Below are 15,506 nucleotides of genomic sequence, written 5' to 3' on the forward strand. Positions count from 1 at the left end.
GCCGTCCTCTTTATAATGGGGGCAGATTTCAAAAGAAGGGGGCGGCGGGGGACCTCTGGGAAGCTTCAGGGGGCGGCCGCCAGCCGAGGGGGACAGCTTGAAGGGACGGCAGGGACTGGGAGCGATCCTGCCTCCCCGATTAAGAGGACCACCAAGAGGAGATTGAAGCGGGCGGCACTCTGCCGCCGGATTACTAGAAGAAATACGGCAGTTTAATGGAAGGGGTGAGTAAAGCCCCCCCTGTTTTGTGTGGAACCCCCCACCCCAGTGCCGGACCGCAGCTCCGCGGTTCCGTGCACACCCCTAGTTGGAGGGCTGAAGTTGTACAGTCCTGTCCTAAAGAGGAGGAACTAGGAGGGTAGCTTGACCTTCTTCCTGGAAAAAAAATATGCCCAGTGTCCACATACTCTTATTACAGGCAGATGCCAAGATGGGTTCAGGACCACTTATACTTTATTATGCATGTGTATGCTGGGATTGAACTAGGAGGCAGAGTATTAATCCATTCCTTTCTCATCCAGTTTAATGTCAGCATCTTGCTCACCTTTCTATTGATTTGGCTGAGCTTTTCAGTTGCATATACATAGGTATTTGAAGATGCATTGACACATCTGTTATGTCCAAACTTTATGGAATACAGGAAGGTGCCATATACTGAGTCAGACCATTGGTCCATCTAGATCAGTATTGTCTACACAGACTGGAAGTGGCTTCTCCAAGGTTTATTTATTTATTAATTTTATTTAACATATTTCTGTACCTCCCAAAACCTGCGTCTCTGGGCAATTTACAATTAAAATAATTTAAACATTAAAATCACTAACATTAAAATAATTTAAAGCCCAATATTAAATGTATTTAAAGTATAAATCTTATAAAGATGCAGGCCGGAGTCTCTCTCAGCCCTATCTTGGAGATGCCAGGAAGGGAACTTGGAACCTTCTGCATGCAAACATGCAGGTGCTCTTCCCAGAGTAGCCTCATCCCCTAAGGGGAATATCTTACAGTACTCATATTCATATGCAACCAGGGTGGACCCTGCTTAGTAAAGGAGACAATTCATGCTTGCTACCACAAGACCAGTTCTCTTTTTTTATTTGCTGTGGGAACCAACGTAATATTGATGGATTGGGGTTTTTTTGGTAGAAGTCATAGTATAGAGAAAATAGGGATGTGCATGAAAAGGATTTTGTGTTCTGTTTCAAGCTCAAAACAAAATGCAAAACAGCTGAAATTTTCCATCGAAACAGTGGTCGAGCTGGCAGTTTTGACATAACTCCTCGAAACATTTTAAGTGTTTCAGCCATAGGGAACAATGGGGATTTCAACAGATCCCATTATTCCCCATGGGTAGTTCCTAGGGACACCAGAGTGGGTTGGGTTGTAGGGCATGATGGGTGTTATCTACTACCCAACCCACAAAAATGGACAAGGGGTTTTTTAAACAACATTTTAACCTTTTCCCCAATCCTATGGGGGTTTTGGGGAAAGGTTAAAAAATTTAAAATCAAACCACCCAACCCACTTTAGTGTCCCTAGAAGCTACCCATGGGGAACAATGGTTTTTTTTTTTTAACTTCCCCATTGTTCCCTATGGCCAAAACAAGCTGCACTCACAGAGTGCACACAAGTTTTGTATTGCAATTTGCAATGCATTTTGCAACTCTGCCTTGAAAAAAACATCTCAGAAGCACACAGTAAAAGGAAATCTGTCCCTCTCAACACAGAACACACATTTCAAACACAGGCCAAAAATGGTCAAAAAAGAATCGCTGACCCAGAATCCACTGCCTGCCACAGTGCCTGCACTGTAGTAACATCATTGGCACAAGTTGCTCTCACACGCAATTATGACTCCTTACATTATTTCCTAGCATTGCAACAGCTGCCACAGCAGCACAGCCAACTAGAGCCATTTCAGCCACATTTTGACTGAGTAGACCTTGCAATGCAGAGTGCAGAGTGCAGAGCAGACCAGAGCAGTGACTGAAGCACAAGTTAATCTGAAGGCCAGACATGGAGTTCTTCACAGCAGTCACCAATAAATTTTACAGAGAGAGAGAGAGAGAGAGAGAGAGAGCGAGAGCGAGCTGCTACTGTCCAGTTCCTGCCACAACTATCTCACAAACAAACCAAATTACCACTCAAGGAAGGAAGCAACCCAAGTTCTGCTTCTGTCAATCTGAGATCCAGCAAAACCAGATAGTTAGAGCAGCAGTAGCACAGCATATTATACTCAGTGCTGAGAAAATAAAATCACAAAATCAAACCTTCCTTCCTCCTTCTCTGATGTATCCTCTTCTTCAAGAAGGCATAGTATAAGGCCTCTCTCTCTCTGCCTCCCAGTCACTTTGAATACATTTTGAATTTGAAATTTCCTCCTTTTGTGTCCCTCTTCCCTTCCCCAAACAGTGGGGGCACAGTTTCCCATGACAGTACTTGATTTGTATAATAACAAGCCAAGAAGCAAGGAGATTGCAAGCCATTCGGAAACCAGTGCCAGAAAACCAATCAGCAAGGGGAAAGCAGACCTCCAAAATGGTGCTCAGAACACTAAAATGTTTCAATCAAAATGGAGGTGGTTCTGCTTCAAGCTCGAAACAGGCGCTTTATTTAAAGGGTGTTTTGTTTCAAGCTTGAAACACTTGAAACGGCCCATTTTGCATAGAAATGTTCTGCACATCCCTAAGGGAACACTGTCCTAAGTTTGAACAAATCTTAGAAGTTAAGATTCCCTTTCTTCCAGAAATTTTTCTTTTAAGTATGAGAAAACCTTATATTCCTGCTAAACATAGGCAGAACTGGGGGGGGGGGGCAGGCAGGGCACGTGCCCTAGGCGCCACTGAGGTGGGGGCGCCATGCCAGTTCCTCCCACCCCCACCCCATTGCCCACCTGCTCAGCCCCAGGGCCCCTCAGCCACTTGCCTCCAGCTCCAGATCGGCGAGGCCTAGAATCGGCAAGACCTGCAAACTGCAGAGCTCTTCTCTCCCCGCCTCTCAGCTGATCGGTGGGTGGGCGGGGCTTCCAGAGAGGCCTCTGAGTAGGCCTCCCTGAAGCCTGTACTCGGTCGGCAGGCCAAGCAAGCCAGGAAGGAGGAAGCAGGCAGAGTTCTCTGCAGCAGCAGCAGACCCTCTGCCCAGACCATCCAGCACAGCTTTTGCCAGGTAGGCTGTGAATTCCTTTTTGTGGTCCCTCCACCCCTATAGGAATCTGCTTGCCATAGGGCTTTGATATGGGGGGTGGGGCGAGACTGAGAAGTCTCTGAATATTTAATTTAAAACAGACTGAAAAATGTGCTGGCTTTAAAAACAAAAACTATCTAAAAAGGCCTATAAGTGGCTTGTTTCAGGGCAGAAAATTACAAAAACTTCTGGAACAAGTATATTTTATTTATTTTCATTCATTCATTCATAAATGCACTTATGTTCAAGTTGTTTTGCAACCCAGAAGGTCTGAGTGAGAACTGTGAAGCATGTGTTGTGCTTTTATTTTATTTTATTTTATTTTTCTTGTGTGTGAACTGCTCCCCAATAACTTGCAGGGACTTCAGGGTAAATCTGGCCAACATGTGAATGCAGCACCTCCATTCCAGAGGAGATGTGTGTTAAAGGGCTTTAAAAGCCTCGTGTGAAAAACCTCCTGGAATCAAACTTTACTGAATTTGTTCAGAATTCTGAGAAAACAAACATAGGCTCACCCTGCATGGTTGAAAGTCTCCTTTGCTAATCTGCAGCGAGGGGGCCATTTTAATAATTAGTGTTGCTAGTGTGTTCTAGGCATTAAAAGTAGCACAAATATATAGTACTCAATGTATATCACTATATACTGTGAAGTGTGCGTGTGTGTATTCAGTGAAATGTATTTCCAGGCAGCATACTTATTTTGAAATATCAGACTTAAATCCTTGGGGGCCTGGGGTGTGTGGAGGCCCTGGACTTTGAGGGGCTGGGGGCCCATTTTAAAATCGCATCTTGGCCAATTCCAACCTTGCTATGCCCCTGGTGGTCACTACTCATGGGTTTCTGCACAACACCTGCACAGAAGAAACTTCCATGTAGAAAATGTGTCTTTTGTAAATCGACCCTGAATTTTCCATCCACGACTGGGATATCTGAGAGTTAGAGTCAATAACAAAAGAACAGCACACTGCTTGTGACAGGAAGGGGCAAATTACAATGATTTCTTAGTCTGGCAGGGGCTGGTTTTGGCCCTGGCAGAACTTGGCTGTCTGCTCCTGTTGCAAATTCCTCTGTCTAGTGTGGCAAACTAATGTATCCTCCTCCCTCTTGGTGTCAAAGTAAGCGCTAGTGTGGTGAATGCACATATACCCCATCATGCGCCAACAGTCATCATAAGACAAAGGCTGGCAGGAATCATTCACTTGTTTATAGACACACACACACACCCCCACCACCTTCTTCTTCCCCTATTTTGCTAGTGGCTATTTGGGCAGGTGATCCTCTAGGACAAAGTCATGTTTTTTAAAAAAAGAATGAGATGAGACAGAGAAAATGACACTTGGAATCCTCGAATAACCCCTGACTGTTGTTCTAAGTCTTTTACAGAGATGGCTCATGTTTTCAGGTTTTGATCAACAACCATGTCTAGATGGTACAGTGTTCCTTTTAACGGGGATTTCCAGACATTGTTGACTACAAGTCCCATCATTCCTGTTTGGACAGGGGCACAATTTCAGTGCTTGCCCTAGGCGCTATTTTCCCTAGTTACGCCTCTGCTGCTAAATCAAACGAATTGTGTTTATATATGATTACAGCGGCCAGGATTATATATGCATCTAATTGGCGTATTTTGGAAATCCATTCCTTAAACGATTGGTTTTTGAAAGTGTGGGATTATGCTTCAGTTTCAAAAGTTTCGGTTTATGTACATGTCATGCCTACTGAATCATTCATGTCTGTTTGGGAACCTTTTATAAATTACAGTATTCATTATGGTCAAACTTTGTTCCCATTTTCTGGATTTGATTTATAGTGTTTTTGATATGTAATTTACAAGAAGCTAATCAGATTAGATTTTACAATTCTAAGAGTCTGAATTTCTTTTGCTTTATCTTGTTCTAGATACTTTTTCTTTACTGATGTAATTAATTAGAAAAATGGTTTTTCATCATGAAAAATGATTGGTTTTACATTGTTTTTATGGTGATTTGTCTTTGTCCTCTTTGGTCTATTTCTTAATAAAAATTCTTATTTAAAAAAAAGAAAACTGCCCTAAGTTACCCACCCCCAGTTTCCGCAGAACACACATCGTAAGACAAGCAGATGGGTGCAACAAAGAACAGATTTTTTATTTAATTAAAAGAAAATAAGACTAGGCCTGCTAGATCATATCCCAAAGGTCGGTCTAGTGCTTCCTATAGTGGCCAATCAGATACCTTTGGGACATCTATAAGCAGTTCTTTGCGGGGTGGGGGGAGCCTTGAGAGGCTGAAGTTATGCATAAAAGCAGAAGAGCAAAGAGAGCTGGTTAAAATGCTAGCCATTTTTCCTATCAAAGTCATACACATTCCTAGTGAGGGAAAATACCATATTTATTCTATCTATAGTTTCCCCCTTGGATAGATATTGGAAAATCCACATCTATCTATAGTTTCCCCCTTGGAAGAGTATATACCACATTTTCCATCAGTAGAAGCTACATTCCAGACTTCTGAAACAGTTTTGGTTTAAATATATGGCTTCAATAAAAATTTTATTTTAGGTAATTTGCATATAATTCTTAAGACTGAAGTTACAATCAAGGTCCGGAAGCAGTTTGTATGAATCATGTTAAGGACCTGTTTATGACTAAACAGGCTTCCATGTTACATGGAAAAGATGGGATGTAAAAGTATATTAGACGGTTTTGATGTGATTCACAGATATAAGTTGGTTTCTATCCCTATTTTCATGAAGGTCCATTTTTACTTTTTAAAGAACGCCATCAGCCCCAGAATGTGGCACAAATGTGAGATAAATTCCCTTCCTCTAAAAGAGTAATGTAAGCCGTGGTGAAATGAAAGGGGCTGACATTCTGATTGAATTATTCATGAATAGTCCAATTGAAATTAATGGGGCAGGTTAGTCATGACAAAGTGGTCCCATTATTTTCAGTGGCTTACATTTTGTGCAGAGAACTGCTGAAGTGGGAGGCACACAAACTGCCTGTGAGCCACTCCAAAGCTCTCTTGTGCTTTTGTGCAGTTGCAGTGACACACTTTTAATAGCCATGGAGCAGAGCCCCCTTCACAAACAGCACAGGCGGTCTTTTGAGTGGCTCACCAGCAGCGTGCATGCCTCTTGCTTGGATCAGCGGTTCCCTGTTCTGTAAGCCAGCGGGCGACTCATGAGTAATTTAGTCTGAATGTCAACCAACAAGTTACAGACTAGTTTTCAGTTTTGTATTCCAAGATAGACTTTTATAACCCAGTGCTGATAATTTCTGTAAATATCAGCAGATTTTGGATGTCTCTCTTCTTACACATCTTTACTGGAAGGCATACTTTAAAAAGTTACATAACACTTTTCTTTTGGGAGAATGGTTCCAGAAGAACCATTTATTTAATAATGGAATGTTTGGTGTATGACCTTTGTAAAATTAAGCTTTTTAAAGAATAAATCAATTCAAGTGCCAGTTTAAGCCTCTGAGGGAATTATGTAAAATCATACTGAATATCTATATCAGATCTCAAATAGGTATAAATTAGTATGTGTATTATAGCTTAATGCATTTGCATTTTAAGACCATAGGTGTCTATTTTATATTATCTTTAATATAAATATGGAGAGACAAGCCATCAATTTTATAGGCTGGATGATTTGGGATTGTCTTGGGATATTGCTTCTGATTTTGAGGTAGGAATCTAGGATATTTCAAGAAAGGGCACCTCATCAAATTTTAGACTTCTATTTCTGCTATATATGGGTGTGAAAACTCAACAGATGTGTAACTGATTTATTAATAACTATGACACATCTAATTTGTTTTTCACAGCATGGATGGATGGATGAAGTGCTGTCAAGTCGGTGTCGACTCTTAGCTACCACATAGATAGATTCTCTCCAGGATGATCTGTCTTCAACATGGCCTTTAAGTTCTCTCAGTGGTGCATTCATTGCTGTCATAATCAAGTCCATCTATCTTGCTGCTGGGCGTCCTCTTCTTTTCTTACAGTATATACATTTATAAAAATTAAATTCTTTTGTGTAGACCTCTGCTTAATTTTGGGCAACACATTGCACTCTGTAAACAAGGGAACTACTTGAAAATTGACATTGTCTTTCTTCCTATCTAGTCAAATTACTACTTCAGGCAGAAGAGAGAGGTGTAGTATCAATCAAAGGTGTATGTGCAAACCGTTTCCTTGCTATGAGTGAAGATGGCAGATTGTTAGCACTGGTAAGCAAATGCCAATTGCTTTTCATTTTCTCCTTGCATAATTATATGTATTTTAAAAATTCTAATACTTGATAGTGTGTTATTGGATTTTTGGAAAACTCCTAAACTTGGGTTTTATTGGATTTGCAAATGAGTAGTAGTTTCAGAACTGGGGCAGTGATTAAGAAGTATTGGTGATCAAGCATATTTATTTACTTATTTTTATTTAACATATTTTTATGCTGCCCAAAACTTACATCTCTGGGCGGTTTACAACAAAGCAAAATAAATAACAGAAAAGTTAAAACATTAGTTAAAACAAAATAAATGACAAAAACATTACAACAATTTAAAATTTTAAAACAATATTTTAAAACCTTAGAACTATTAAAACAATATTTAATTCAAAGCCTGGGTGAACAGATGTGAATTAAAGACTTTTAAAAAGTTGTCAGAGATGGGGAGGCTCTTTTTTCAGCAGAGAGCACGTTCCAAAGCTTTGGGGCAGCAGTGGAGAAGGCCCGTCCCAAGTAGCCACTGGGGATGTGCACGAACTGGTTCGCAGGCCATTTTAGAGGCCGACGGACTGACGCCGGGTGTGTGTGTGTTGTTTTAAGGGTGGGGTGGGGGTTGTACTTACCCCTCCCGCCGCTTTCCTCCCTCCGGCGCTCCATTTTTCAAGCAAAATCTTTGAGATGGCAGTGGTCCTCCCTGCCGCCCCTGCCCCCTTGTTGCCTGCTAAAAGCGGATGTAAGTGCTGCGCATGCACCTGCCGCACGCATGTCACTGTGACATGTGCAGTGTGCACGCGGCAGCAGCAGGTGCATGTGCGGGAGTTACTTCCACTTTTAGGAGGCAACAAGGGGGCAGGGAGGACTGCTGACGCCCCAAAGATTTTGCTTGAAAATGGAGCACCGGAGGGGGGAAAGCGGCGGCGGGGGGGGTAAGTACAACCCCCCTGCCCTTAAAGCAACACACACCCCCGGCGTTGGACTGTGCCTCCGTGGTCTGTGCACATCCCTAGTAGCCACCGGACGAGCCGGTCGCAACTGCAGGCGGACCTCTCCTGATGATCTCAATGGGCAGTGGGGTTCATGATGAAGACATCGTTCTCTTAAATACCCAGGTCCCAAGCCATTTAGGGCTTTATAGGTTATAACCAGCACCTTGTATTTTGCCCGGAAACTTATTTGCAGCCAGTGTAACTCTTTCAATATGGGGGTAACATGTTCTCTCCAGGATGACCCAGAGACGAACCTGGCTGCCGCATTCTGTACCAACTGTAGTTTCTGGACTACATACAAGGGCAGCTCCACATAGGGTGCATTGCAGTAATCTAGTCGGGCAGTTACCAGGATATGTACCACTGTTCTGAGGTCATTTATCTCAAGAAATGGACGCAGCTGGCGTATCAGCCGAAGCCGATAGAAGGCACTTCTGGCCACTGCCTCAACCTGGGATACCAGGGAGAATCTTGGATGACAACTTTCTACTACCACGAATATTAAATACTGCTCTTCAACCAAAGTTCTCAAAGCAGTTTACATAGAAAAGTAAATAAGATGGTCCCCTGTCCCCAAAGAGTTGCCACCATTGCTCTTCCTCTTACATAAGGCAGTAGGAGGGATGTTAATCTGTGATATGGAGCTGTCATGTTAAATCCCAAACATTTGAGATTATTCTGATGGGGAATTTAGAAGATATAAAGTGTTAAATGGCTTTATTATAAACACAGTGGTTCTGCTAAATGATTGAAATTAACCAAATGCTTAATACTTTTGATTAGATAGGAAAATAATTTTCATGATGATAGGCGGCGATTATGAATAATTTATTCTCTCTTCATTTTCAGAAATATGTAACTGATGAATGCTTCTTCTTTGAACGTTTGGAATCCAATAACTACAATACATATCGGTCTCGAAAATATAGTGATTGGTATGTTGCACTGAAACGAACTGGGCAATACAAACTCGGACCGAAAACTGGACGAGGACAGAAAGCTATCCTTTTCCTTCCAATGTCTGCCAAGTGTTGACTTCAGTGGCAGAATCTATAATATGCCATAACAGCAGTAGACTTCCCCCTCCTCACAAGACAGAAAAATGTGACCAAGTGTTTGCCAGGATCAACTACATTTGCTGACTGATTCCAGATTATTACGATATAGAATTGTGTATATTGTAACCTTCAACTTGCTGTGTTTCCTGGAATTATTGTGCCTTTCAGCATGTATAAATCTTTGTGAATGTGCCAGCATGGAGTACCTATACACATTTATTTCCAATTTAATATTATACTTGTTTTTTTATTTGATGGTTTGGGGATAGAATTACAAGATTTGGTTTGGGATTTAATTGTGCATTAACAAAAATTTAGCATTTAAATTGAAATAATATATGTTACCTTTTAGAAGGTAAAAGACAAGTACTGAGTTTTATCTGGAACAAAATGTATAAGATATTTTAATACATGTAATCCTTCATTACAAAAAAACAACAACTAAATTTTTGGTAAGTCAGACATGTTTCTATAGTGCTCTGGCAACTGTCTGTGGTATAACTTATAGAAGAGACCCGAGTATACCGCTGGAAATTCCCTCATGGTTATATCAATTTTATCAAACCCTTCCTTGTAACCATACAGAAGTAGTCTCGCTACATTGCTGGTGATTGGAGTAGTGTCTTTTGTCTTGGCAAGCTCAGCTAGCTCCATCCATTCACACCTCAGGCATTCCTGCTGGCAGAAACTGATGTTGAAAGAGGAAGGCTGCAGGCGGCAGATAATATACATATCTGACTTCCCAAAGGCTCCGGGGTGTCTGTGTTGCTGCCGTAAGCTGAGAAGGGACTTGAATTCTGATTTTATGCCCGTTTCTTCCAAAACTTCTCGAACTGCTGTGTTTCCTAAGAGGAAGAAAGGATACTTATGCTACTTTTAGTCAGAAATTACATTTTGAGAGCTGTCTTCATGATTCAGTCCTTCCCCCTCCATCCTCCCCACTCCCAGCTACTGAATCTGACTCTCAGTCCTGGGAGATGTGTGTGCATGCACTCCCCGCTCCCCATCAGATCAAGCCAAACATCTATTTTAAAAACTGGCTATTTTCCTCATGATATTCTAAAATCATCATTGTATATAGTTTCATTTCAAATCGTACATACCTGAAAAGTTTAATTAAATGTTACACAGCAACTAGCAAACCATTTTCTATTGAGGTTTGCTGTGCTTCTTAAACCTGAGCTATCAGTATTTAATTTTAGGTACAATATGAATAGCATTGAGCTATAAAACACTACTTAACCTGGTGGTCTCAACTTTTTGAAGGAAATTCTCCAGTAGAATTTTATACCTGTAGGGCCTGCACCTTCACTGAAAAGTTAACTCCACCAGCCTTTTACAAGACTTTTGGGCAACTGAGCCACCACTTGGGAATTATTGACAAAAGACTGAATTTATGGAAAGCATTATTTTTAACTCAGAATGCATCCTCGGTAATGCTGAAGTGAGCAAAACCAGCTGGGACACAGCAGACATCTCCGTACTGTATCACCTATTCAAGGCCATGGCAGAATATGAAGACTTGGGCATTTGACTTGATTACAGTATCAATAGAATACCACAGATATATTAATACCTGATCTGTGATCAACCAATCACCATAGTTAAATTAGTATTTTTGGCCATGTACATGTGGCTCTAGAAACTGACAGGGTTGCTTTTCTGGACCAGCTGGCAATGTTGTAGAAGCCAGGAAAACTTGAGTCTGGCGGTTGGGTCATAAAATGTCAATATACTTCAACTCAAATTTGGAGAAAACAGTGAGCCAGATTCCCAAGATCCACACAATTGGCAAAAATGTTTGTCTATGGCAGACAGACCTATAGATTCCAATAACTTTCTGCTACAGTAACTTCCAAGCTATTTTGATTATAAAGCCTAGAACAACAAACTGGAACATTTACATTGGGTAGGAAGTCTTTTACATGCTCTAGGCCTGTGGCCTATTCATTGTGCACAAAAAGAGTCAAATGTGCCCAAGTCTCATCTTAAATGTTAATATGGACATTTAATTTTGGTACAGAATCTGTTAATATCTACAAATGTTGCTTGTGGAAGTTTTTATATACAGGTGGCCCTTGCAGTTTCAGCACTCATGGCTTCGTGTATCTGTGGTTGGACAAGATATACCCAACCTTGTCATTTGTAGGATGTGACTGCATATCCGTGGTTTTCAGCAATGCAGTTCTGCCTTTCATAGTTGTGCTTTTGCTGCAAGTGCTCATGGGTTGTGAGAGACATTTGGAGGAGAAAGTAGATTGCTTTGGTCTGCATGTTTAGCTTTTTGTGCCTCTAAAAGCCATTTTGGGTAGCATTCGGTATCCTTAGAGAGTCATTGGGAGCATTCAGGAGCAATTGCTCTGGAGCTTTTAGAAGCTTTTTGGAGCCATTTCTGTGGAGTCTTTTTGAGCCATTCCTGTGGAGCTGCTTGGAGTCATTTTCTGGAGCCTCTTACAGCATTATGCTGCCCTCATAAGATGCTAATTATCACTTTTATAAATTTAATTTTAATGTTGATGAAATTCTATTTTTAATTAAAAATTTCAAATTAAAAATAATTTTAATTTGATTACAGTACTTATTAATTTAAATTGCAATTAAAATTCAATTTAAATTAAACATTAAAATTGATTTTAATTATCCATTGAAAATTGATTCTCCTCTCCCTCCTTGATTCTCACACACTCCTCTGTGTGCGGCCTCTTTGGCCAACCTGCCAACCAATCAAGTCAAAGGGCTTGTGCTGCTAAGTGCTGGATTTCAACAGTGGGGTGAGGAAATGTCATGATTATGCATTACTGGAGAAATGGGGGCATAGCTGGAGAGCAGGAGAGCTGAGGTGGCCAAAGTAGAGTGCTGTGCTCCATTCTTCTTTTTGCTTTTACCCTGTCTTTTTGGTGATTTTTGGTCATTTTCCTGGGCTCTGGAACCTAACCACCCAATTCCCATTGACTTAAGGTTTCATTGTCCTTGGTTTTGTCATCCACGGCTGTAGGCCAGAACAGAACCTCCATGAATAACAAGGGCCCCCTCTATTGGTGAAGGGAATAAATCCGAATACATTTCTCAGTGTAAATAATAAGAGTTCCAGAAAAAGCAGCAAGGTCTAGCCTAGCAATAGAAGTACATGTGCACAAGGCCACTGAAATTATGTATATTTATAAGCCGTCTAGTCATTGCCTAAAGGTGATCATTTACATCACCATTATAAACATATGTGGACTCATGGATTTGAATTACTTCCAACTAATATGCCCGTGTGTTGGGGTTTCAGTGGACACAGAATTACCTAATTTATTTGTTATAAAACAGTTATGGTATTTCTCACATTTTGACATCGCCATAGGATTAAGATTGCTCATTTACATGCTCAGAGTCACCAACAAAAAATATTTTTCTCAGTGGTTTTTGTTCAGAATATTCCTCATTTGAGGGCAAGAAACAAAAAAAGATTTGAATTTAAGGTTCTAAATTACTGACCTACTTGCCTCCACATTCTATGGTCTCCTTCAGATTTAATGCTGCCCAGTTGCTAAAACATGATTTGGTAATCAGGAGGAGAATAGAAGAAAAGCAGCACTAATATAAATTAAAACAACAGGAGGGGTAAACTTAAAAGGGCTGAAAATATTATTAATGCAAAATTGGATAAGGATGATCACGCATGATGTGTTTTGAGAGACAAGCTCTTGTAACATTTGGATGTAAACATGTTAAGCAAAATATTATAAGACACTACTTCCTCTAAAGCTGGTTTCTTGACATGAACATTCTTATCCATTTTGCAATAAAACCTTTTCAGCACTTCGGATATTCCCCCTTTTCCAGTTATGAGTATCCCACACACTTGTGCATTCCTTCTTCTAAGTCTTCCCCTCTCATCCAAAGACACTGGGAATCTTCAAAGCTACTTAAAATGCTATTAGAATCACATTAGAGATCTAAATGCTGCTATTTACTAATAAATGTAGTTATCATTTAACAAATTTCCCACTTTAAAGACATTAAGAAACATTAATAATATGACATAGTCATTAAGCTATGTATGTTATCTGATACAAAGGTGCTACAAAACTTGTGAAGCAACGCAGGGCAAGTTTGAATAGTAAGGGTTATCACACAGAATCCATTCTACATTGTGGCAGTGTTGGCCAAAAGTTGCTTGACAGCTTTGTTGTGCTGTTAGATTGCTGATCTGCCAGTAAGGCTATTCACATGAGCAGCCCTACCTGGGTAGGGCTGCTTGTGTGAAGGGCCAGGATTGGGCCTGATCCCAGCACTGCCTCCCACAGTAGTCCAAGTTTTTTACCCAGGCTTTTACCTGGGTTAAAGGGCGCAACTGTGCCCTTTACCTGAGATCTAGGGTCATTTGTATGCTCAGGCTTCATGCAGCTTGAGCATAAACAGAGCCTGGCACCTAGAATGCCTGGCTTGAAGGGGAATCCCCAGTGCATAGCGCTGGTCTCACGGTGCATCTTGGGATTCTTGGAGACGGAGATCCATGCTGCTGCCATCAGAGCAGATCGTGTGGGTGCATGGCTACGTGCTAAAGGACAGTGTAAAGATCATCTGGGGGGGAAGGTAGATTCAACCCTGCCTGTCCTCCCGCTACTGGTCGTGTGCATAATCTTAGTGACTGTCTAATCACAAATCATTGCACACCTTGGTAGATACCAAGCGTATTTTATTAGATTAAGCTGCAACCTATACTTACTTAACCTAGAAGTAATTTCACCAAAATCACTGGGACTTATTTTCAAGTAAATATTTAATGACAAGGCGTACCTGTCAAGAATGCAATAAGGATTACTATCTCGGAACAGATGGTTGTTTTTTTTTTTACTAAATTATTCTTTTAGATGTAAGATATCACCTTGTCTATATTAATCAATTCAGAAGATGTGTTTATTAACAACAATATGACAAAATTTTGATGTACTATGAGGGGAGGTCTGCATCATTTGTTTGGAGGGATCTGGCTATGCTTCTTTTGCCTATTTGAGCCTTCCAGTTTGTAAGTTCTGCCATTATCAACCCACTCAAATGATCTTGCCTATTTCCACTCATTTGTGCTGCAGACAGACAACAGTGTGGAATCAACACAGGCCATACATTGTGCAAATTTTATGCTTTGGGGATAGTATGGCTTACAACATAATTACCACAAACTCACCAATGTCTTCACCTGGTTCAGACAATCCTCCTGGGAACTTCCATACATTTGTAGTCTTAAAGGGGAATAAAAATAAGGTAATCATTTCCTTTCCCCCCACATGAGGAACAAAAACAATATTCTTTGCTGACTGGTTCTTAATTATAAACTCTTGTTTTTCTTTTCCAAATACCTCTTTAATGCATAAATAAAACAAAAAACAAAACACAAAAAAACAAAAAACAAAACAGATGTTCAAAGATAGTAAACTTTTCAATGTGATACATCAGCCTTGGTGGTGTACAGTAGGGATGAGCCTGAAGCGTTCCGTGGCCTCTTTGGAGAAGCGCTGAAACGCTTTGGCTCCCTGGTACCAAAACATTTTGGCACAAGGCAAGGGGTTCTCTTAAGAGGAGGAGCACTCTTATGTGAGAGTGGGAATTTTTACTCTCTCCCTCCTATTATGCGACATTGGGGGTTTGTAACATGATTGGCTGATTGGCACTGTACTAGGAATGGCTAATTGCTGTCAGTTTTGCTGAGTCATGATGTTGAGTTATTGTATTTAAGAGCACATTTCAGCTACTACTCTATAGCACCGAGACTAATGTGTCACATCAAAATGTTTGCTATCTTTGAACATCTGTTTTTATCTTTTTATGTTTTATTTATGCATTTTGGAAGACGTGTATCTTATCGCCATTATACTTTCTTAACTCTTGTTTTTGCAAATGTGATCACCAAAGACAACTAAATGTCTACACTACACAATACATTGCAGGAAAACACCTACTGATTTGTCTAATAACTGTTAGATGGTTTATACTTGCAACATTGCTGCTCATTAACAAGTTAAACTAGTAAAGGGGACATTAAAGAAGCTGCTATTAGTAGTTGTATTCTATGGCCACAATC

The 15,506-nt window shown here is 40.6% G+C and overlaps 2 protein-coding genes across 2 annotated transcripts in view; one reads left to right on the top strand and one right to left on the bottom strand.

The window, feature by feature from the left end:
* Nucleotides 1–9,416, top strand: part of FGF2 (fibroblast growth factor 2) — a 38,551-nt gene extending 29,135 nt beyond the window's left edge. Inside the window, exons 2-3 of the mRNA XM_053256595.1 lie at nt 7,296–7,399; nt 9,231–9,416. Coding sequence (XP_053112570.1) covers nt 7,296–7,399; nt 9,231–9,416 — 290 coding nt within the window. The remainder of the gene's footprint in view (nt 1–7,295; nt 7,400–9,230) is intronic.
* Nucleotides 7,570–15,506, bottom strand: part of NUDT6 (nudix hydrolase 6) — a 28,222-nt gene continuing 20,285 nt past the window's right edge. The window contains exons 4-5 of the mRNA XM_053256593.1: nt 14,613–14,667; nt 7,570–10,284 (exon numbers count right to left, since the gene is read on the bottom strand). Coding sequence (XP_053112568.1) covers nt 9,881–10,284; nt 14,613–14,667 — 459 coding nt within the window. The 3' untranslated portion in view covers nt 7,570–9,880. The remainder of the gene's footprint in view (nt 10,285–14,612; nt 14,668–15,506) is intronic.

This window comes from Hemicordylus capensis, chromosome 5, assembly GCF_027244095.1.
Source record: "Hemicordylus capensis ecotype Gifberg chromosome 5, rHemCap1.1.pri, whole genome shotgun sequence".
Lineage (NCBI taxonomy): Eukaryota > Metazoa > Chordata > Lepidosauria > Squamata > Cordylidae > Hemicordylus > Hemicordylus capensis.